The following is a 22,618-nucleotide window of genomic DNA, read 5'->3' as shown; positions in this document are numbered from 1 at the left end:
ATGTCGAGATCGCCAACGTTGATAAAGGGTTGGAGTGATGTATGCGTCATTGGCGATGAAAAAGTTGGTAAAACTGCAATGATACACTTGTTAACTCAAGGTTACTACGATATCAATACGAAATATGAACCTACCCTGGAAGATAGTTATATTTTACACGTAGCATCATCTCTATCCGTGGATAAAATTAAATTGAAGTTACTGGATACAGCTGGAAGCAACATCTCTTATCATCACAAGCGATTACCTCGACATTTTATCGATCAATGCGCTGGCTTTATAATCATGTACAGTGTGGATAGGCTTGAATCATTCAATATTGCTAAAATGTTGGTACAAGAAATTAAAAGCGTTCGAAAAGAGAACGATTGTGCAATAATAGTGTTGGGTAATAAAACGGACTTAATCCAATACAGATGCGTCTCACGAGAAGATTTACAGCTACTTTGCAATGAAGAAAATGTCTATGGCGATGAAGTTACGGTTACCGATAAAAGCACTTTCCGCGCTCCTTTAAGTCATATGGTTGATGATATTTTCAAATGCATTAACGAAGAAAGTGAGCGCGATATAGCCAAGAAAAGAGGCGTAGTACATCGTAAATTTTCTGATCTCTTCTGATCGGGTAAAATACCAATCCTATCTTTTTCTTCGCAATATCAACGTTGAGCATTTCAGCGAAGGATAACAAGAAGTCATCGCAAACCTGCGCTGCCTAATGAACAACCATGACTCACTTTTAAATGCATGATACCCTCGTTTAACGCTATCCATAGTTGTATGAATATACGCGTAATGCGCATAAAATGGATTAAAGTTGGTAACAAAAGTGATAATGATTTAAAAACGATATCTCCATTCCGTTGTGCTATAGAAAAACTGATTTGTACGCTAAATGCAAACGTTGTTTTTGCTAATGCCTTGATGAAATTTGCAATATATGAGGGCTTCTGCCATTTTTCCCCTTCCTATTCTGTATTTGCGCATTCAGGCAAGGTGGTATTGATTGATTGATTTAATGATCACTTTATTGAATCCAATCAACTTGCTTGCATGTCATATCAAGCCTGTTCATGATTAATGTAGCGAGTTATGCACAAGAGGAAAAAATTGAAATAAATTAGATTAGTATAATCATCAAAGTTGAAAATGAATATGTACTGAGAGATGATGACTTCACCGCCTACAGAGTTTATTTTATAGTGCAGCAATGTACACGTTATTCATAAGACCAGTACAGTAGGTTATCTTTTATCATTGTAGCAGTAGTAGCAATCGTTTCTGTCAAGTATTCTTAAATCAACTGTACAGTAGAATGATGGTAGTGTTTTGCCATTGTACCATGGACTACTGTACTCGAAGGATAAGTAAACTTGATGATCATCTACTCGAAATACTCTTGCATTGCGCATTTCTCTTGAGCAGTTGCAGGATTGTGGCTGAATGAAATTAGAGCCCCTGCAGTTGATCCTTGACGGATGGATTGGTTGATGATCGTTGTGTTATAGTCTAATACATGAGTGTGAACAGATCAGATAAATACAGTCAAGCATAGGTAGGATATAGTCATTTGTTTGAGTGGAAAGTATAGAAGTGAGCAGTCCATTTTTTGAGTCATTGGTGTTTTCATTATATATCGTTCACTTCAATGAATTCTAGCGTTTCTTTTTTTCCATTTTTTGTTGTCTACAAGTACGACTGCACTGGTGGGCGAGGACGCCTAGAGAGAAAATTTCGTCCCAAATTACTAAAAGGTTTTTATCAACTGGGATATTTGGGTATTTGACACCGTAGCGACTTTTTGGCTTTTGGTGTGCAATTTTTTCAGCTGGCGTCCCTGATCAAAGACTATTTATTTACTGTACAGTGACTAAGAAGAGAGAACGCCATTTCTAGCCGAGACTACCATTTAGTAGCATTGCTATTGCGTATGGGCACTTCACCGGTGTACTTCTGTCCCGTCCCGTCGCGTATTTTTGGTCGGATTGAACGAGACCTTGTAGTGTACTGTAGATGACATACTGTCTAGTACAGTAGTGTACTGTATACTGTGTACTGTATATTGTTCCATTGGATTATTTGGCTTGTATTACGCATGTGCATCATTACCGCGTATCGCATTCCTGACTGTACAGTGTACAGTGTACAGTGTACAGTTGTTACGGAGCTACGCCATGGAAGCCTAATAATGGCGCTTTCAATAAAGGTCGTAGTATCTCCTAAATCCTTGTCTACCACTCTGCTGCGCTTCTAGATCTCCATCTAGAACCTACACAGTGCCTGTATACCCATTTTTGGGATGGATTTAATATAGAGCGTTTTCTTGATGGATTGCTTTTTGAACCAGTCGATCCGTTTTACATTGCATTGTCACTGTCCATTTTGACATTCTTCGATTACGCATAGCTGCATTAAAAGGACATTGTACAGTCCCAATGTGGATCACCGTCTACAGACTACAATACAGTACAGTACTGCCCAAAGTAGCATTCATTAAAAGGACATTGCACTGCCAAATCTGCATTTCTAATTCTAATTCTATCATCTATAATCATTTCTAATTCATTATAAGGACATTGCACTATGGACTACAGTCTACTACTTCTAGTATGCAGTGGATGATTGTACTGTACTGTATCAGTAGACCCAATTGGAATCAATGTCAGCCAGTTTCAGACTTTCAATACTGAAGTCTATGCCCGAGCTCCGTACTTGAGTAGTCGCTGTGGACTGACTTTTGACCAACGCATTGAACTAAAATAGCGCAGACTGGATATGCATCTCCTACTGTGTCTGTTTTCTGAATCACTCTATGACTCATTGAAAAGAAATCAATAGCACTACTTTGAGGTACAATAGAGCAAAATACAACATAGCATACATTGTTCGATGATTTCAGTCAAGAAAAAGATATCCATTTGGGGAATGGAGGGAGTATCCGGCCCATACTAATATTATCATGATTCACCATGGCAGGTGTTTACAACCGTGCCTATTGGAACATCCGAAGACGCAATATCCGTCCATCCGAGGGAATAACCGTTCAGTACTTTTCTTCCTGGACTGGAGTCTGTCGTACTGTAGACTCTGTACTGTAGCGTTAACCAGGCGATTGGACTGAGGACAGTGGTGAAAGCAGCAGTAGACAGGAGACGGAGTCCAGCAAACGCATAAAATTCTTGGCAGGAAAGAGAAGAAAGTTTTTTTTTTTTCAACGTGCTTGCAAACGTTCAACGAAGGCCTCGTCCACTTTGATTGGAAAAAAATCTTGCTATAGGTTCAACCAGTGTTGGCAGCTCGTCAAAGAAGAGAAATTTCCTCTCTATCGTCGTTGAATTCAACTTGATTGGAGTCTTTTTGTCGGTTCAATCGATTACGCTTTCGTCGTCAGCGATACAAGTCTTAATCAGGCAGATGGAAGCAGACGCGTTGCATGATTTTTCTGCCACTGCAGACGATGAATTATCCTTTCAGAAAGGTGACATCCTCAAGGTAAGGCAAATTTGCTTTCATTCCTTATTATTGCGATCGATGAGCTGTTTTGGCTCCATTTTCATCCATTACCGCGGTAGTCATGAGTAAAATGGGGATCGGTGTAGCGGGGAAATGGGCCTTCATCCCAAGCTAATACAATCAAGCAATCGTGGACGACGGAATCGGATAAACTCGATATGGACGAGTGGATTGGATCGAGTCGAATACTCCTCGTTGAAATCAATGTTATAATACAGTGTTGTGTGTCATCAAGAAAATCCTTCTTATTATTCCTTCCGTCTTTATGCTCAACAGTTATCAAATACTGAAAATGCAGCTATCGTTAGCTTGAAAGTAAACAACTAGCTTACCGCACTCAGTGTGATAGGGCAACGAGAAGACAAGATTGCTCTTTTTTCGACACAACAGAGAACAAGGCTGATGGTCTTCTATGGCCTCACAGTCAGCGAGAATTCTCCTATATAGTATACAAAATAATGCAAAATAGATTTATTTAGTCATGATCGATTTTTTCAACTGCCCAACATGGACGCATAAAGCGCACGATTAAGAATGAATTCGCTTTGACTCTTGTCAACAAAGCTTGACAAGGCGATATACGACTGTCGGTCGATTGGACTTGCTGTTGAATAAATCCAAATTGTGCTTGAAGAGTACTTCCACTTATTTCCGCTTGTAGAACAACAAACGCTAACTGCCAAGGACTATAGCCAAGTATTGGCATACTAGTAAACTGTCGTGGTAACGGATAATGACCAGTAATTACGGTAGTGCAATATTATTCTTGATAGAATCTGCTTAACTTACAAACACGAAAGCACAGTCATCATAACAGTACCAAAAGCAAAAAATGGATAGTTTATATTTTTTATACCACAGTAATTGAAAAAGTAAAATGGCTGCCAGTGTTACCCAACGGTAATGATATACAATCTTGGATAGAAATACTTTACTTGGATTACGTGCGTATTATTGTGATTGATGGTTTATTTTAGGCAATGGATTATACAAGAGTTAATTTAGTCCAACACAACGTGCACTTGATCATATTAAGTTGGTGTAGTGGCTCGAAATAGCCTTACATAATAGACTTGTTGACTATTCAAAGGGAAGAAAATTATTCCAACTTTTACACGTGTATGAACGTAAGGATAAAGAAGATGAAGAACGCTAAATTCATCCTCATGCCTTTTTTCAACGACTTATTATTAAAATGAATAATTGAATTAATTATAGTATTATATTTCAACATTTTGTGTAGTATAGATACTGTGATGAATAACGACTATTGTCAACACTCACAAGTTCCAACAGCACTCTCTCTCTCAAATGGACGTTCAAATTGAAAGTCATTGAATTAATAAAGTGCAACATCAGCAAAATCTCACAACCCACAATAGTAATGCGATAGGTGATGTCCATTTGGACAGGGATTCGTAGAAAAATTTCCTCTTAGAAGTCCCTGATTTGAAAGGACCCTCTCGAAGTTTGACAATGACCGTCGAACATGCTTAGGCTGAAAAAATCATTCTTGATCAATACGCGATGACATCGTCTACGTTTAAATACTGTACTAATCATCGCCAATATGAGATGATTAAAACCCCAATGACCCAATTTCACTCCATTTAAAATGATATTCCTAAGTGACAATATTAATGTAACATTCTAGTGTATATTCTACATTAAAAAGAATGGTAAGTATAGGATATTCAAAGAGATTGGTTGGAAAAAGGATCAATCGGATTAGTGCAGAAAAAAAATGATCTAAAGTATGAGCAGCATCAATATTGCAAAAGATTCATGCAAACAAGGATGATCATTATCCTCACTTTGTAAACTTTTTTCAATTTGTAACTTTTGAATGTGTAGTGGTGGATTGCCAGTATCTGTTTTTAATGACAACGTTAACCTAGATAGCCTCAGTAAATCTCCAAATTGCTATCAGACAGGAACGGCAGTGGGTCATCAATGATTTCGCAATAGTGATTTTATCGTACGATGCAATTATTTTTTATTTATGATCCACTTGAGAACAATTGATGTGACGTGGCTACGAGACCTGAGAAAGGTTCGGTTAAGCTGTTCATTAGCAAAAGTTCCTAATCCTAATTGATTGCAATCTGTAAACCATGGCTACCCTTTCTAAAAATATGTATTTCAGACTACTGTATCAATCTTTTAAAATAAGAAAATAAGCATAATTAGAAATCACTTTTCGTAAAAAATTGAAAATTGAAATCAATCTTATTCCATTCTATCACGTGCTATTCTCGAAAATTGGTCAAATAATTAATTCTTATTAATATATAACGCTGTGTCCAAAGTGTACAAGATCTGATTCTTTGTTATACATTGATTGATTTTAATATATTCTTTTATTTTATGATGAAATTAAAATCAGATTGTCAGCATGGATCTGGATAAGAATTGGTATAAAGCAGGATTAAATGGACTGTATGGCTTTATTCCTAAAAATTATATTAAACTGAGACCCCATCCGTAAGTATAAATTGGTAGACACTTATTAGTCCTTAATTAAAGAAAGTAGAGATATCATGGAGAAATCGATGTATAAAGTAATGTAAGACAATAAATGAATCATCAAGAGCGTTATTGATAGTAGCAATCAGCGGTAGATAATGTCTACATATTTGTAGTGCTACTGTATGCGCTGCCATGCCTGTTTTTCCATGGCAATAGATAATATTTCTACAGTTAATAATAATAATGTCATCGATGACCTTCGTATTTGAAGTTAAGGATTGCAATATCACCAAGATACGATTGGTCTTTGAAAAACTGCACAATTCCAAAGTAACTGAATGTAACCTAGAATAGTTGAAATCAATCATTGGCTAAGTCCACTGCCATTTTAAATGTTGCATATTTCTACAGTTAATAATAATAATGTCATCGATGACCTTCGTATTTGAAGGTAAGGATTGCAATATCGCCAAGATACGATTGGTCTTACATAGACTGTACAATTAATTCTACAGTAAGTTGATGTAACATAGAATAATTGAAATGAATCATTGGTTAAGTTCACTGTCATTTTAAATGTAACATACTATACGTATAGCATGTCTGACTGCGTTGTTAGTAAGCAATAAAGCATTCGAGAGTTGGCATTTATTTCGTAGGTTAGTTTTTGCAATATCATTTACGACAGGATAGCCCTATTTGCTCAAATTCAATATACAGTGAACGTTGTATATACTTTTTGAGAGTCATTCTGATGGCTATGACATTCATTCCAAACGTCATATCGGTTGATGATCGACATGCCGTTATTGAACTTTAAAGTATACAACTGTAGAAAGAAAGAGTTCATGTTTTATGTACTGTACTATATGGACTGTCTTGCAAAAAGAGTTATTCTGATGGACAAACAAAAGTAGAAAATAATATGGAGACCTTGGTAGTGGTACACGTCGATATCAACGTACCAATATTATTAGACGGAAATTTACCTTTTACGCATACTTTAATACATTGGCATCACTGTATCAAATCGTTCTCATTGTCGTAGTAATGAGTAATATAAGCTATGCATTAATATCTCTTTCTCTTTCTTGCCTATCATACTCTTAGTTGGTATCACGGAAAAATAACTCGTGCCGCAGCTATACGATTGTTAAATGACCGTAACGATGGTTGTTTCCTAGTTCGGGAAAGTGAAAGCTCGCCAGGTTATTTATGAATCATGTGTAGTAGCAATTTATATTTTTCATGTATTGTGATTAGAATGAGCCAGCATGATAAGTTCATTGTGTCTTGTTATAGCTTATTAATTATTAACCTCACTAACCACAGGAGTAATAATAGAGTCATGATAAATAGGCTAAATAGATGCTATTGCATAAAAATATAGATTATACATTTTTTTGTTGTAACTATATTGCTACTATATCAAACTTTTGACACTCTATTATTTTTCTCACCAATTGTAATTGCCATTGCCAATGTGAATACTTTTAGGTGATTTTTCCCTATCTGTGAAGTAAGTATCATTTGCTTGGATTACCTATATAATCATATTATAGTATTATCGTAAAGTTAAAAGGCAACTTGCGTATTCGCTGCCTGAATGAGCCTTTCCTTGATTTAACATTGAATTTCATGTTGATAGATACAGTGAAGATGTTCAGCATTTTAAAGTCTTACGTGACGGCAGTGGAAAGTATTTCTTGTGGGTAGTAAAGTTTGATTCCTTGAATGAACTCGTTCGATATCATACGACATCTTCCATTAGTCGATCACAATCAATATTCCTTAAAGATCCACTTTCTGTATCGGATACCGGAATAGCGCAGGTAATGCTTCATAACGATATCAACAGCCATTTTCAGTAATTGAACATTTTGATAATAAGTGATGTTACTCATAATAGGTTAAAGCCTTATATGACTTTGAACCGCTAGAAAGTGGTGAGTTACCTTTTAATCGAGGTGATATCATAACTGTACTATCGAAAGATGATGAACATTGGTGGAAAGGAAAATGTAATGGGCAAGTGGGAACCTTTCCATCCAATTATATAACCACTATTTAATCCTTTTGCATTATACTGAAATGATGGTAAAGATGGGAATGGGTATCCTTTGGCGATATTTGCGTCACAATATCTGCAGTGCATGTTAATAGAATTCCAATGACGGTATTCAAGCCTTGTAAAGTATCCTTGTAGGTACAACCGATAATATTTATCTTTTACAATTTAAGATTGGGCTTCCATCTACATCAAGTCCATATTAATTTTAAATGTTGTTTTATAGACTCATTGAATAACATTTGTTACATTTAAAATTGATGCCAGTTTTGAGTCATTACTTAATTGTATTGCTAATGATCATTTTCAATTGTATCTTTAAATCGTATCAATTGATCATGATATCGATGATCTAATATAAAATTATGTACGTACTGTGCGTACGCGCATGAGAGATGGACATGGCAGGTAATTTTGATAATGATTGCATGAAAGTGTTGGCGTTGTTGTAGCGTCTCTGTTATAATGTTTTGGTGTCATCATTGCAGTAAAATTCTATTGATAGCCATTGATGATTTGATATAATTAATGGAAACTTCTCAGTGTATTGTACATTCAGTATGAACTCGGATAAGGCCGGCAGTATCGCTTTACAAATTTCTTGTCTTTAGTAACGTAAGAAAAATTGCTGTAATATTGTCGAACTAGAAAGATTCGATGCTCCATAGTGCTTTGGTATTTGTATTATATAACATAAATGTGATGCTACAACGAATATTTCCAATCGTTTTGTTGCAATAGTCTATATGCTAGAACATTATTCTATTCGTATGCATTGATATAATTGATTATCCAGTGTTTAAGCTTCGTTATACTACGTCTTATTCACAGTGTTCAAATGATAATGATTTGTACTTTATCTCCATGGCTAATGAACGCATGCTATCTAATTTTAGCCTCTTAGACTAGACTACAGTATGGATCATGGGGTAGCTATCTAAAAACTGTATAAGACTCGCTAAAATACAGAGCAACAATTCAGTCTCTATACTGCTCTTTCCCCAGACAGACATTTTTCTTTAATTGAATTTGCTTCAAAAATGAAGTGTGTTATGTGCATTTACATTAGTGGATAGTACATCATACATGTCGTTGTAGCTAGCTACTCTTTAGAACACTTAACCCGTATCTCAGTAAACTGATAATTTGGAAATAAAGAAATTTTGATATCCTCTTGTAACTTGACGCTAGGGAAGAGACGTTTTCTATTTTACAGCCTGCTGTACGCCAATATCATAGCTGATCCAGTATGTTGAAGAGTGTACAGGTACTCGTACAGAATGTATTTGTGATTAAGTGCCTAGTGACAGATAATTTTCTCTAGTTTATACATGCTGATGTCCTACACTAGGTATTGTACTCGTATAACGTAAAAACCTGCCCCCTTCTATGTACTTATCCATGGAGTAGTTTTCATGGATTGACTCTGTGATAACATTTGTTATTACCGGTTATAAAAGTGAGCATGGCCATCGGTTGGTCTACTCCTATTGCAATTGTACAGTAGTATCAATGCCTGATGATGTCGATCTGCTTTAGAATTGATCAAGCTTTAAAGGTTCCCTATTCAATTTCTGAAAGTGTCCCAATATGAGAATGAAATTGGATCATCGATCGATATTTTTTGTCTACTCCTCTTGCAATTGCAGTATACAGTATCCATGCACGATGATGTCTATCTACTTTAGAATGGAGCAAGAAAGATCCAATATTCCATTTCTGAAAGTGTTTCAGTATGAGAGTGAAATTGGATCATCGATCGATGTTTTTTTTGTCTACTCCTGTTGTAATTGTAGTATCCATGCCTGATGATGTCTATCTACTTTAGAATTAATCAAGAAAGATCCAATATTCAGTTTCTGAAAGTGTTTCGGTATGAGAATGAAATTGGATCAGAGATCGATGCTTTTAGTCTATTCCTCATGCAGTTACAGTATCAGTATACAGGGTGATGCCTATCTACTTTAGAAGTCATCAAGAAAGATTCAACATCCAATTTCTGAAAGTGTACCGGTATGAGAATGAAATTGGATGAGTGATCGATGCTTTGGCTTACTATTTTTGTAGTTATAGTATCAATACAGGCTGATTTCTATCTACTTCGCAATGGATCAAGGAAGGTCCATTCATTATCTGAAATTGTACGTACTCGTCTACGCAATACTGCATGTATATCAATGCGGACAGGATACTAGATTTTGGGCATTGCACGAGGGAATCGACGCGTCTATAGACGTACAGACTAACATGTATTCCGTTCAATGAATCATGTTTGAATGTTATTTGAAAGTAGGCCAGTGGTGCTCCCATCGAAGCTTGAATGTTGTATATGTGGTGTATTTCAATATGGACAAAATATTCGCGTATGTATAATACAGTAAAGGCGTTGAGTAATGAAACTGCGATCATTCAAAACCATCAGGATGGTGTTGCAAGAGATTGGCTCATCGAGGTCAGAGAGAAAGCCTCGACGGTATGGAGGTAAATAAGAGTATTTTTAACCTGTACGATAGAAGATGGCGATCATTCTAATCCATTAGTATGGTATTGTAGGAGATTTGCCGATGAAGGTAAGAGAGAAAGCCTGGAGGGATTCGTCTACCCGGTAGACGCGTATGCGTTGCATGCTGAAACTGCATCTCGACTGGCGTCAATTCTTGTGCATTATGCGTATGCATTCCATGCCACTGCAAGGCCGCATACAGTTAAAAAAGAGAGTATTTTTTACCTGTATGATGGAAAATGGCAATCATTCTAATCCATCATCCCTCTCTACTAGTAGCATAAGCTAATGTGCTATGTCCTGAAACTTCAACCTCGACAGGTCTCAATTGATGTGCAATATTCTATGCCACTGTAAGGCATAAAGGTAAAAGAAGTGTATTTTGACCTCGATCATGGAAATTACTCATCCTTGTAATCCATCAGCATGTTGTTGCAAGAGATAAGCCGCATGAAGGTAAGTAAGAAAGCCTGGACGAATTCGTCTACCTCAGGGTCTCTCTTCGCGTATAAGCTCATGTGTTCCATGCCACTGCAAGGCATAGAGGTAAAAAGAAGTGTATTTTGACCTCGCTAATTGATGGAAGTTGCTCATCCTTGTAACCCATCACTATGCTGTTACAAGAGATTAGCCCCATGCAGTTAAGAAAGAAAGCCTGGACGGATTTGTCTTTCCCGTAGCCCCTCTCTTCGCCTATCAGTTGATGTGTTGTGCACTGAAAGTGCAACCTCGATAGGACCTGGTGTCCATTCCTGTCCACGATTCCATGCCACTGTAAGGCATAGAGTTGAAAGAAGCTTATTTTGACCAGGATGCTGGAAGTTGCTCATCCTTGTAATCCATCAGCATGCTGTTACAAGAGATTAGCCCCATGAAGTTAAGAAGCCTGGACGGATTTGTCTGCCCCGTAGCCCCTCTCTTCGCCTATCAGCTCATGTGTTGTGTACAGAAAGTGCAACCTCAACAGGACCTGGTGTCCATTCCTGTCCACTATTCCACGCCACTGTAAGGTATAGAGTTGAAAGAAGCCTATTTTGACCTGGATGATGGCAGCTGCTCATGCTTGTAATCCATCAGCATGCTGTTACAAGAGATTAGCCCCACGAAGTTCAAAAAGAAAGCCTGAACGGATTTGTCTACCCGTAGCCCCTCTCTTCGTCCATCAGCTCATGTGTTGTGTACAGAAAGTGCAACCTCGATAGGACCTGGTGTCCATTCATGTCCACTATTCCATGCCACTGTAAGGCATAGAGTTGAAAGAAGCTTATTTTGACCAGGATGCTGGAAGTTGCTCTTGCTTGTAATCCATCAGCATGCTGTTACAAGAGATTAGCCCCACGAAGTTAAAAAAGAAAGCCTGAACGGATTTGTCTACCCCGTAGCCCCTCTCTTCGTCCATCAGCTCATGTGTTGTGTACAGAAAGTGCAACCTCGACAGGACCTGGTGTCCATTCATGTCCACTATTCCGAGTTGAAAGAAGCCTATTTTGACCTGGATGATGGCAGCTGCTCATGCTTGTAATCCATCAGCATGCTGTTACAAGAGATTAGCCCCACGAAGTTAAAAAAGAAAGCCTGAACGGATTTGTCTACCCTGTAGCCCCTCTCTTCGTCCATCAGCTCATGTGTTGTGTACAGAAAGTGCAACCTCGACAGGACCTGGTGTCCATTCATGTCCACTATTCCGAGTTGAAAGAAGCCTATTTTGACCTGGATGATGGCAGCTGCTCATCCTTGTAATCCATCAGCATGCTGATTAAAAGAGATTAGACCATCGAGGAGAGGAGAGAGAGAGAGAGAAAGAGAGCTTGGATGGATCATCGACAATGCTGGAGGTACCTCGACGACGACAACCAGTCGTGGACAGTCCATGGCGACGTGGGGTAATCACGGACGGAAAGGACATTATGGACGTGACGAAACATCGCCTAGCATTACGTTATACTGACTGTCCTATTGATCGACACGCTTCCTGTGACTGCGTTTCAAGTACACCACCATAGTGATACCACGCCTATCCCTGTCTGGTGATTGATTCATGTGCTAGCAGCATACGACTGTATATACGTTCCCCTCATCAGGCGTCAAACACACTGCAATCCGTCAACCATCAGGGTTGTCATCGCTGCCTCTTGGACCCGCACCGCTCGTCGCCACACCGGTGAGTGCTACCATACACAACAACACCCTACTGCTTGGTGGGCCAGTGGTGGTACCGTACTGGACCAAGACCAAACTGACCTGGTCAAGCACCCCCATTGGTGCCCCCACCTTTAACCCCCCCCCCCTCTCCACCGGTCATATCTTGACCCACTGGCGTCTAGGTGTCAGTACTGTTCTTCAAGGGCCGCAAATCTTGTGGCTGCTTGCTTGCCTGGTTGAGAAAAAAATTTCTTTGCTAGCGCCATCCATTAGTCGTGAAATTGCAGCCATTAGCGTTATTGATCGTTGAAAATTGGCGATTGAGGAAAGTGGAATTGAACAAGTGGATAATTAGTGCCATTTCAGTGATTGAATCCAAGTGTTGAGAGCGACGAGAGGAAAAAGCAAGTAGGCAAGATGAAAAGCTCTGCCAAGGAATTGAAGCATCTTGTTGTGGAAAAAAGAGCATTTATCGATCCTGCCGTCCAAGCGCAATGGATGGCCAAAAAGTATGTATGGATCCCTGATGATAATCATGGTTTTACGGCAGCCAGTATTAAGAGTGAACGTGGTGATGAAGCGACTGTGCAATTAAATGATGGCCGTACAACGACGATTAATCGTGAAGACATTCAAAAGATGAATCCACCCAAATTCGACAAGGTGGAAGACATGGCGGATTTAACTTATTTGAACGAAGCTTCGGTCTTGCATAATTTACGCGATCGCTATTTTTCCGGATTAATTTATGTAAGTCAAGAAGGGTGGAGTATATTTTTGTCTGCTTTTTCCTTCTCTTTTCCCCTTCCTTCCTTCTTTTTTTCCCACCCCTTTCAAGACGTTTCTTTTCTTGCTCTTGTTTTCCATAAATCGCCTTTTCCTTTCTATCCACTTTAAACGAATCCTTGCAGTGCCATCATTTTCAACATGGCTCCTTTTCACGATCGAGTCCAACATGTCGCGAAAGGATTGTCAACACGATCGTGTATTCCCTTGATAGTCTACACTTGCTTAACGCTTCTCTTCTCCTTGCCAGTCTCTCTCTCTCTTTCTACACTTTTTCAACGCACTTAGTGCTTGCCAACATCTTGTTGCCCATTCAGCGCCTTGGACTTTTCCAAGCGCTGGAATACCATTCTTTGTTTTGTCTGCCGCTTTCTTTTTCTTCATGCATTCAATCTTGGAGTAGATGATCTCTCCAATCTTGATGCTTTAGCTCCAACTTGCCATGCTTTTCCATTCTTTTCCCCTTCTATCAACGATATGGATCATTCTACGCTACGTGTGGCTGCCCAACTTTACTCCATCGCCATAGGCAGTCGATAGTCTATTAATTTTGCATCTTGACTTGCTTTGATGATGAGAAAGGATCATTCGTGCTGCCTCTCTTCGTCCTTTTCCATTATAGCTCTTACAGACAGTCATGATGAGGAAAGGAAATTGCTTAAGCTAACTGCAACAAGGAATTTCCCTTCTTCTCATCCCTACACCATCATGACTGCAACGACAACAGCGCCAGGCACGACTTGACAGTCGTACACAACTCCAAAGGATACTCTTCCCTCGGCTACTTCTCGACCATTGACTCAACAACAACGCCATCTTCTCGCTCACCTTTCATTTCTCTTATCCTCTCTTTCATTTCGTTAGCCAATAGCATTGACCATATCGCCTGATGGCGATTGTTGAAATGGCTTTGAATCATGCATGTAGAAAGCAACATGAAAATAGATGCCTGGAGTCCCTTCATCGATAGTCAAAATGGTCGCTTACCGACTGTATTTTCCCATCACTGGGAATGGCAACATTTTTCCAACCTTCATTAGGCAAACCGCCAGTAGCAGTGCAAAACCATTTCCCTTGAATTTGTCCCATTCAAGTCATGGAGCCATCATAACGATACTGCCTTGTTGTTGGCTATTCTTCGTATATGGATAGAGTCATCTTTCGACCATGTTGTTGGGCTTGTACACTGGATGATCTTGAAAGCCTCTTTTCCATGATCAAAATGCTGCTTGTTTAGACTAGCAATGTTGAAGTGTTGTGCCTTTTTCTAGCCATCATCGTTCATAATCAAGCTTAAACTTTGACTGCCCTAACTTTGATGATAGCCTATTGATTCTGTGGCAATCCTATTACAGAATTATTATCGAGATTGAATGCTATCCATCATAGGGATAAAGTAGAACTTTTCATTTCCTCCCTCCCCCATTCTCCATGACTTTTCCTCCATGTTATTTTTAAAGGGTAAAGAAAATACTGTTATTGACCTTGTTTGGATGCCACAGACAAGGCCACCTTATTTGCAATGTTGATGGATAGGTCAAGAAATTGTTTTTTTGCTTACGGATGACTTTTAGTGCTGATGCAGTTGACATGAGGGAAAGAGGGAGAGTCGACAATCGAAATGACAAACCTTGGATACCAAGGTAGATTGGTTTACTGTGAGCTATTCCAAAGCTCTCAAAGCCAATCGATTCGATATCATAGCCAGAATGATCCAGCATTCCTTTTATCTTAGACCTGTATTTTATCCATCATGGATTCGCTTGAAAAGTGGCCTTGACTTTACTCATCGCTGCCGCTTCCGCTATGGCTGTTCTTGTCACTCAATAAACTGAAAGCGACTATACAACAGGATATCCACACTTTTCTAGTTGCATTTCCCTGACAGGATTGAGATTCATTAGTTAGCGAGTATTAGCCGCACAATTCTTGTTCTCCGCGTTCGAAAATAGAATTGCAGTGTGGATCTATCCATTCCATTGGATTCTTGACCATCATCATTGCTGGTAAAATCAACTCAATGAATGTTATATTAATCAAGGAAGGAATTGAACAAGAAAGAGGTAAAATAGAGGCCTAGAAGCAAGGGGAAAGAGACTGACTGGAACAAATGTGCAGACCAATTCAACTACACTTGTGCTCAATAATTTCGTGAAAGATGGATGGCTGAGCAGCCCATTCTTGGCCGCTGATTTAGAAACAGTTTTCCCACTAATTAATTGAATACAGTAGCACCATACGTTATTGTCTGTAGTAGGTCGCCAAGTTAAAAAGTTGAATAGGAAGCCATCATGGGGCACTAGAATATAAGGGGTTGGATAAGGACCGCCATCATTGATTCACTTAGTGCTATCGTGAATACTTTGAACAGTCCCAATCGGCATCGGAAATACAGTTTGCCGCCATTGGACATGGCGACAAAATGATTGGCTTGGACACGAAGAAGATTAGCACACCAATCAATCCTTGATATCGTCAACAGCATTCGATGTTGTTGGTTTTTATGCAAAGGATGATGGAGCAAACTGATTGTCCATCGAGGCATATCATGCTGAGCAAAATAATCGTTTCAGGCACCTATTAATAGACATCAAATCGTTCCGTTCCAGCATAACCCTATCATGAAACTTGATCATGCGAGAAAATCAATTCTCGCTCGTATAGTAAGCGAGGACATCCCATTCAGTCAAATGCAATCATGAGCATGCCATGGACCTCTAGAACGACTCGTTGTAGAGATCCATGATTATGATGAGCAAAGTGATCGTTTCACGCACTCTTCGAATAGACATCAAATTGATAGGGATAGAATACCGATTGGATTGGAGCAAATGATGATGAAGGAAAGCGATTGCTGTATGGATGAAAGGAGGACATAGGAGATTCTCCTAGTCCCTACCCCTGTAGACACCGATTTGAAAAATAATCTTTTTACAGACAATTTCGTCATCACTTGACTAGGATAACGATGAGCAAAATCTACCAAGAGTGTCTACCTAGGGTAGTTTGTCATTTGTAGGATTTTAAATGATTGCCATCCTTGAGGGATGGCGATATTGTTCCAGACATAGGATTGTTGATGAGGACAAAGTGATTGCTGAAAAATGATCCATTCAAGCCATTCTTTGAACAACCTACCGCGAGCAGCAGGCTCTCTTTTTCATCGCGTTAACGTTGAATAGGATTTCGCAATCTCTTTATTGATCATCCACCAGTTACAAAATTGTTAAATGGGATAGGATCAAATAGTGTATGGCTTCAAAATGATTTGGTAGGCAATATCCTCATTGGTCATCGACATTAGTAGTGTTATCCTAGACTCATCCAGTCGATACAAAGTCATTGGATTGTTGGTTGTATCATCTCTTCTTGACCATCGATATCAGCAAAGCATGTTATCATCCTGCTCATCTAGTAGCTACAAAGTTATTGAAATGCGGTATGATCAAATGCTTCAAAATAATTTGGCAAAATCCTCATGGGCCATCGACGTTAGCGATGTTATTTCTAGTACCCAAAGTACAAACTAATTGAATTGTTGTCTCATCTCCTATTAATCATCGATATCGGCAAAGCATGTTGTCGTTCTACTCGTCAAATGGATACAAATCATTGTTAAAGCGATTGAATTGCTGTAGGATAAAATAGACGTTGAACATGATTTAGCGCCCTCTTGATTGACCATCGACATCAGTCAATGTTATCCTAATACTCATCAAGCCGAAACAAAGTAATTCAATTGTTGGAGGATAAAACATGCGTTCAATATGATTTGGCGATCTCTTAATTTGACCATCGACGTCAGCAAATATTATCCTAATGCTCATCAAACTCATCCAAAGTAATTCAATTATTATACGATAAAATATGCGTTAAGAATGAATTGGCGCTCTCTTGATTGACCATCGCCGTCACTAAGGCTATCCGACTACTCGTCAAAATGTAAAAGTAACTGAATTGAGATAGGATAAAATATGCGTTTAAAATCATTTTAGTCCACCTTCTCGATGGACCATCGACATCAGCATATTTATCCTAATACTCATCAAACTGATACAAAGTAATCTAATTGCAGTAGGATATAACATGCGTTAAGAATGATTGATACTTTTCAAATCGACACCAAGTAATTGAATTGTTGTATGATTAAACATACGTTAACAATGATTTGGTAATATCCTCATTTGCCATCGACATCAGCAATGTTATCCTAGTACTAGTACATCAACAGATACACAAAATAATTCAATTGTTGTATGAGAAAACATACGTTTCATTAGTAACACAACAAGTCCAGAGATGGTTGTGATCATTTTAGTCGTTTAAGCGATCTGATCGCTTTGCCGAGATGACAGCTAGAAAGTATAGTTGTAAGCAATGCAAAGGATCGTTTTCTTCTGTCTTGATGGGAAGAAAGGAAAATCAAGTCAAGAGATGTCGAGGATGATCACCATTAGCTCGTAAGAAACCCTCGCCAATACGATCCTGATAATCCTTTTGAGTCGTTGAAGCCAAACAGTATTGATTACTTGTTAACGTCTCCCTTTCTCCTAAGAAGAAAATTGGGGGAATCGGATTTCAGAGTGAGACATGGCCATTTCACAGACCTTGACTGTGCAGGATTAAAAACAGTCGCTAACAGCGGTCTATTTTCCTGCTTCTTTCTTCTCTATAATAGCTTGTATTATTCCACTTTAGAATGTGTTGATTCTTTTTGTTCACGCAAGGAAAATAACTTTCTCTATGATTGCTTATTGATTGCTGTTGGATTGCTCTTCTCCAATACCATGCTAATTTGTGTATTGTCTTTTTACCTTGCTATCATTAGACATATTCCGGTTTATTTTGTGTTGTGGTCAATCCGTATAAACGCTATCCCATTTATACCGATGAAGTCGTCGAATTGTATAAAAGTAAAAAACGACATGAAGTGCCGCCACATATTTATGCCATTACCGATCAAGCTTATAGGTGTATGCTTTTGGGTAAGTGTAAATTAAGGTTTTCTAGGCGATTGAAATGCAAGATGACCACTGCTACCAATAGCCATCGGTAATAGACAAGCAAGCGATCGATGTCAATATTAGTCATCCTTGATGATCATGATATCGACGCTGTTGGCAGAACTTACTGTCTGTAAACTGTGTTCACTTGTCATCCTTGATGGCTATCGATGGCATATGCCTTAATAGTAGTCGCTATAGACAGTATAGTCATTGCCTTGACTGTTGTAGGACATTGTCGTTCATGTAGAGTTAAAACTTAAGTCTATCCTTGCATCATGACGCGTACTTTCATTTATTAATGTCGGCTTTCTTTTCATTTTGTAATCAACATCAGAACGCGAAGATCAATCCATCCTATGCACGTAAGGAACATCAAATAGATTGATTTCAGAAATGGAGATCATCAACCAACTCTCAATCTCATCTAATCTTATATAAACGTCATCTTTACTTCCATTTCCTAGGGGTGAATCTGGTGCTGGAAAAACTGAAAATACCAAGAAAGTCATTCAATATTTAGCTGCAGTCGCTGGTGCTGCAAAAGGTTAGGTTCTGAAATAACAATCCTTTTGACTGCACTCGTATATTATGATGTGCAATACCGGTGTAGTTAATGTGTTGTGCAAGAACTAACTTAACTTACTATTTTTAAACGACAATATAAAAGGTGTTAATAAAAGTAGTTCAACAGGCGGAAAGCGAATGTCCATTTCAAGCTTTTCTGCTGGGCCTGTTCAGGTAATGGACGGAATAGTGTATCATCAATGCAATAGCATACTTTCCTAATGTTAATCATGCTAGTACAGTAGACCATCCTCCTAGCAAAGAAATGAAAGATGGCAATGATGGTGTAGCGTAGTCCATTTCTTATACAAATAGAATAATTCATATATTAATAATCCTATTAAACAGGGAGAATTGGAAGCTCAATTACTTGAAGCCAATCCGATCTTGGAAGCATTTGGTAATGCAAAGACCATCAGGAATGACAATTCGTCACGATTTGTAAGTAGCTCAAAAATAAAACCAGTTTATCCCTACTTGGATAGTGTGTTATTAAGCGATAGATAATGACTTTTACTGATTGATCTAATCTGTCTTTGTACATATGTAATAGGGAAAATTTATTCGGATCAATTTCGATGCTGCTGGCTTTATTGTTGGAGCTAATATTGAAACTTGTACGTCAAATCGCTTCTGTTAGGCGTAATGATGTTAATTTCGAGTTGCATAGATTATAACTATTGTACTAAAACTTGCATTAGATTTATTGGAGAAATCTCGAGCCATTCGACAAGCACCGGATGAAAGAAACTTTCATATATTTTATCAAATGCTGCTAGGAGCTACACCTGAGATGAAAGGTTAATGATACATCATTCATTTCGTCTGTGGCCTACAAATCATTGATTAAAGTAGTTTGATCGATATTTATAGATGATCTTTTATTGGAAAAAATCGACAAGTACAACTATATGAGCAATCAATTAGTGGTTGTTCCTGGAGTTGACGATGCTGAAGAGTTTCAAAACACTCTGGTGAGCTGGTGGATTTATACTTGAATCGCTATTATAATACCTCGAATTTTAATCTTGTTATTAAAATGATGACTCTTTACAGAACGCAATAGCCGTTATGGGAATTTCAAATGAAGACACTAATTGTACGAAAACTTACGTTCTTGCTTTATCAGCCATAGACTAGAGTTGTAATGATGGACTGTGCCTTTTTTTTCCCCCCATTGATATAGCTAGCCTAAAGATCCTATCATCGCTCCTCCATATGGGCAATTTGAAATTTGATGAAGATAAAAGTTCTGACCAAGCCACTCTTCCCGACAACACTGGTAGGTATCCCATACTAATTGGCAATTTACCTACTGAGTTGCGTTATAACAGGATATCCTTTGCATTCTTAAACAGTCGCACAAAAGGTTTGCTTCTTACTTGGTGTATCCGTAACGGACTTTACTCGTGCATTGTTAAAGCCCAGAGTTAAAGTTGGACGAGACTATGTTGTTAAAGCGCAAAATAAAGATCAGGTAACTTCATTTCTTACTCTGTATTAATTAACAACATAATATCAATCTTTGAGTTCATGCATTCGTAGGCTTCCTTTGCTGTTCAAGCTTTATCCAAAGCCCTATACAAGCGCCTTTTTAAATGGTTGGTGTCAAGGGTAAATCGAACTTTAGATCGTACAAAAAGGCAAGGGGCCTCCTTCATCGGAATACTAGATATTGCTGGTTTCGAAATTTTCAAGGTCAGACAGTCAATGATTGAAAATTGAAGTAGTTGAATTCTTTCTGTAATATTGTTTTTATTCATTCTTTTACAGCTTAATTCCTTTGAGCAACTTTGCATCAACTTCACAAATGAAAAATTACAACAATTGTTTAACCATACAATGTTTATCCTGGAACAGGTTAGATTGTTGTCATAAAGATAGTGTGTCGTAAATGTAAGCTAATAAAAATATTCATCTTTTTATAGGAAGAATATCGTAAAGAAAATATTGACTGGAAATTTATTGACTTTGGACTGGATCTACAACCAACGATTGACCTCATCGAAAAGGTAAATAAGTATCGTTTAATAATACTGTACAACTGTACAATTATCGATATCTGCAATAATAACTCACAATTATTGGAAATAACGTACAGCCTTTAGGTATTTTGGCCTTATTAGATGAGGAGTGTTGGTTTCCTAAAGCTACCGATAAGACATTTTCTGACAAAGTGGAGAAACAACATAAAAATCATCCTAAATATCACAAGCCCGACTTTAGAGAAAATGCCGATTTCTGCCTAATTCATTACGCTGGAAAGGTAACGTCAACTATTAAAGTCAATGCTCTACGTTATTAACTCATTCATAAAGATACTATATGAAGTAAAATGGTATAAACTTTCTTTGTTTAGGTTAGTTATTGCACCAATCAATGGCTCATGAAGAATATGGACCCCCTAAATGATAACGTTATTACATTATTACAACAATCCAGTGATGGATTCGTTGCTGGATTATGGAAAGATTCTAGTAAGTATTAGTATATACGTAAAGAGTAAATGTATGTCTTAAAAATCTCATCGTCTGTGGTATGATTACAATAGGTAATGTTGTCGGCATGAATGCAACCAATACTGATACCACCTTCGGAAGCTCTAGAACACGAAAAGGAATGTTTAGAACTGTTGGACAATTATACAAGGAGCAACTAGCAAGACTTATGACGGTGCTAAACAATACCAGTCCAAACTTTGTTAGATGCATTATTCCTAATCATGATAAAAAGGTAACTCACCAATCTCCAATCTGATGTAGTATGTAACTATGCTAGAGAGTGTTGTACATGGAGACTTATTTGAGATACGATTCGTTTCATGTCGCCTTTTGAAATAGCCGGGTAAAATTGAAGCCAATCTCGTTCTTGAACAATTACGTTGTAATGGTGTATTAGAGGGCATAAGAATTTGCCGACAAGGTTTCCCCAATAGAATTGCTTTCCAAGAATTTAAACAAAGGTTAAAATACAAATTAGATAGATGTGTATTGCAAGTATACCTTTATCTAAATCAAATTTCGACCTTTTTATTCCCTTAGATACGAAATCTTAACCCCTGGAGCTATCCCAAAAGGTTTCATGGATGCTCGCAAGGCCGTTCAGAAAATGGTATGATGTAGTATTGCAAAATACGTTATTGTCATTAAACCACTCACTACTGTACTTAAAAATATCGATTGTCGTGTCATTTATTTTTTATCATAGACTGAAGTCCTGGAGTTAGAAAGCAATTCCTACCGTATCGGTCTGTCTAAGCTATTCTTTCGTGCGGGTACGCTTGCTCGCCTAGAGGAAGAGCGTGATTTGAAATTATCTTCTATTATAACGGGATTTCAAGCATATTGCCGTGGTAACTTGGCTAGAAAGTAAGACTATTATTCATAGATAGTTAAAACCTTTATTCGTTATATTGAATATTCATTGAATTGATGATTACTTATTTGTACTTTAGAATGTACCTTAGGAGAGTACAGCAGACAAACGCTATTAGGGTCATTCAGAGAAATGTTCAAGCATATCTGAAACTCCGCGATTGGCAGTGGTGGCGATTGTATACCAAGGTAA

At 38.1% G+C, this 22,618-nt stretch overlaps 2 protein-coding genes across 2 annotated transcripts; both read left to right on the top strand.

Moving 5' to 3' along the window:
- TRIADDRAFT_33304 (uncharacterized protein) lies at nucleotides 1–621 on the top strand (the record flags this gene model as incomplete). The annotated part of the gene is made up of 1 exon (XM_002117957.1): nucleotides 1–621. The coding sequence occupies one exon, from the start codon at nucleotides 1–3 to the stop codon at nucleotides 619–621; it is 621 nt and encodes a 206-aa protein (XP_002117993.1).
- A 2,910-nt stretch (nucleotides 622–3,531) lies between these two features.
- Nucleotides 3,532–22,618, top strand: TRIADDRAFT_51158 (uncharacterized protein; the record flags this gene model as incomplete). Its single annotated transcript, XM_002117956.1, has 19 exons — nucleotides 3,532–3,568; nucleotides 7,565–7,681; nucleotides 13,246–13,445; nucleotides 18,310–18,466; nucleotides 18,822–18,849; nucleotides 18,952–19,031; nucleotides 19,155–19,156; nucleotides 19,400–19,492; nucleotides 19,605–19,668; nucleotides 19,753–19,851; nucleotides 19,925–20,025; nucleotides 20,108–20,150; nucleotides 20,238–20,333; nucleotides 20,410–20,528; nucleotides 20,597–20,749; nucleotides 20,825–20,911; nucleotides 20,980–21,063; nucleotides 21,153–21,184; nucleotides 22,594–22,618. 19 exons carry the CDS (start codon nucleotides 3,532–3,534, stop codon nucleotides 22,616–22,618), a joined length of 1,617 nt encoding a protein of 538 aa, XP_002117992.1.

Source organism: Trichoplax adhaerens, genomic scaffold, assembly GCF_000150275.1.
Source record: "Trichoplax adhaerens TRIADscaffold_33 genomic scaffold, whole genome shotgun sequence".
In the NCBI taxonomy this organism is placed as follows: domain Eukaryota; kingdom Metazoa; phylum Placozoa; class Uniplacotomia; order Trichoplacea; family Trichoplacidae; genus Trichoplax; species Trichoplax adhaerens.
This window is presented reverse-complemented; position numbering and strand designations above follow the sequence as displayed.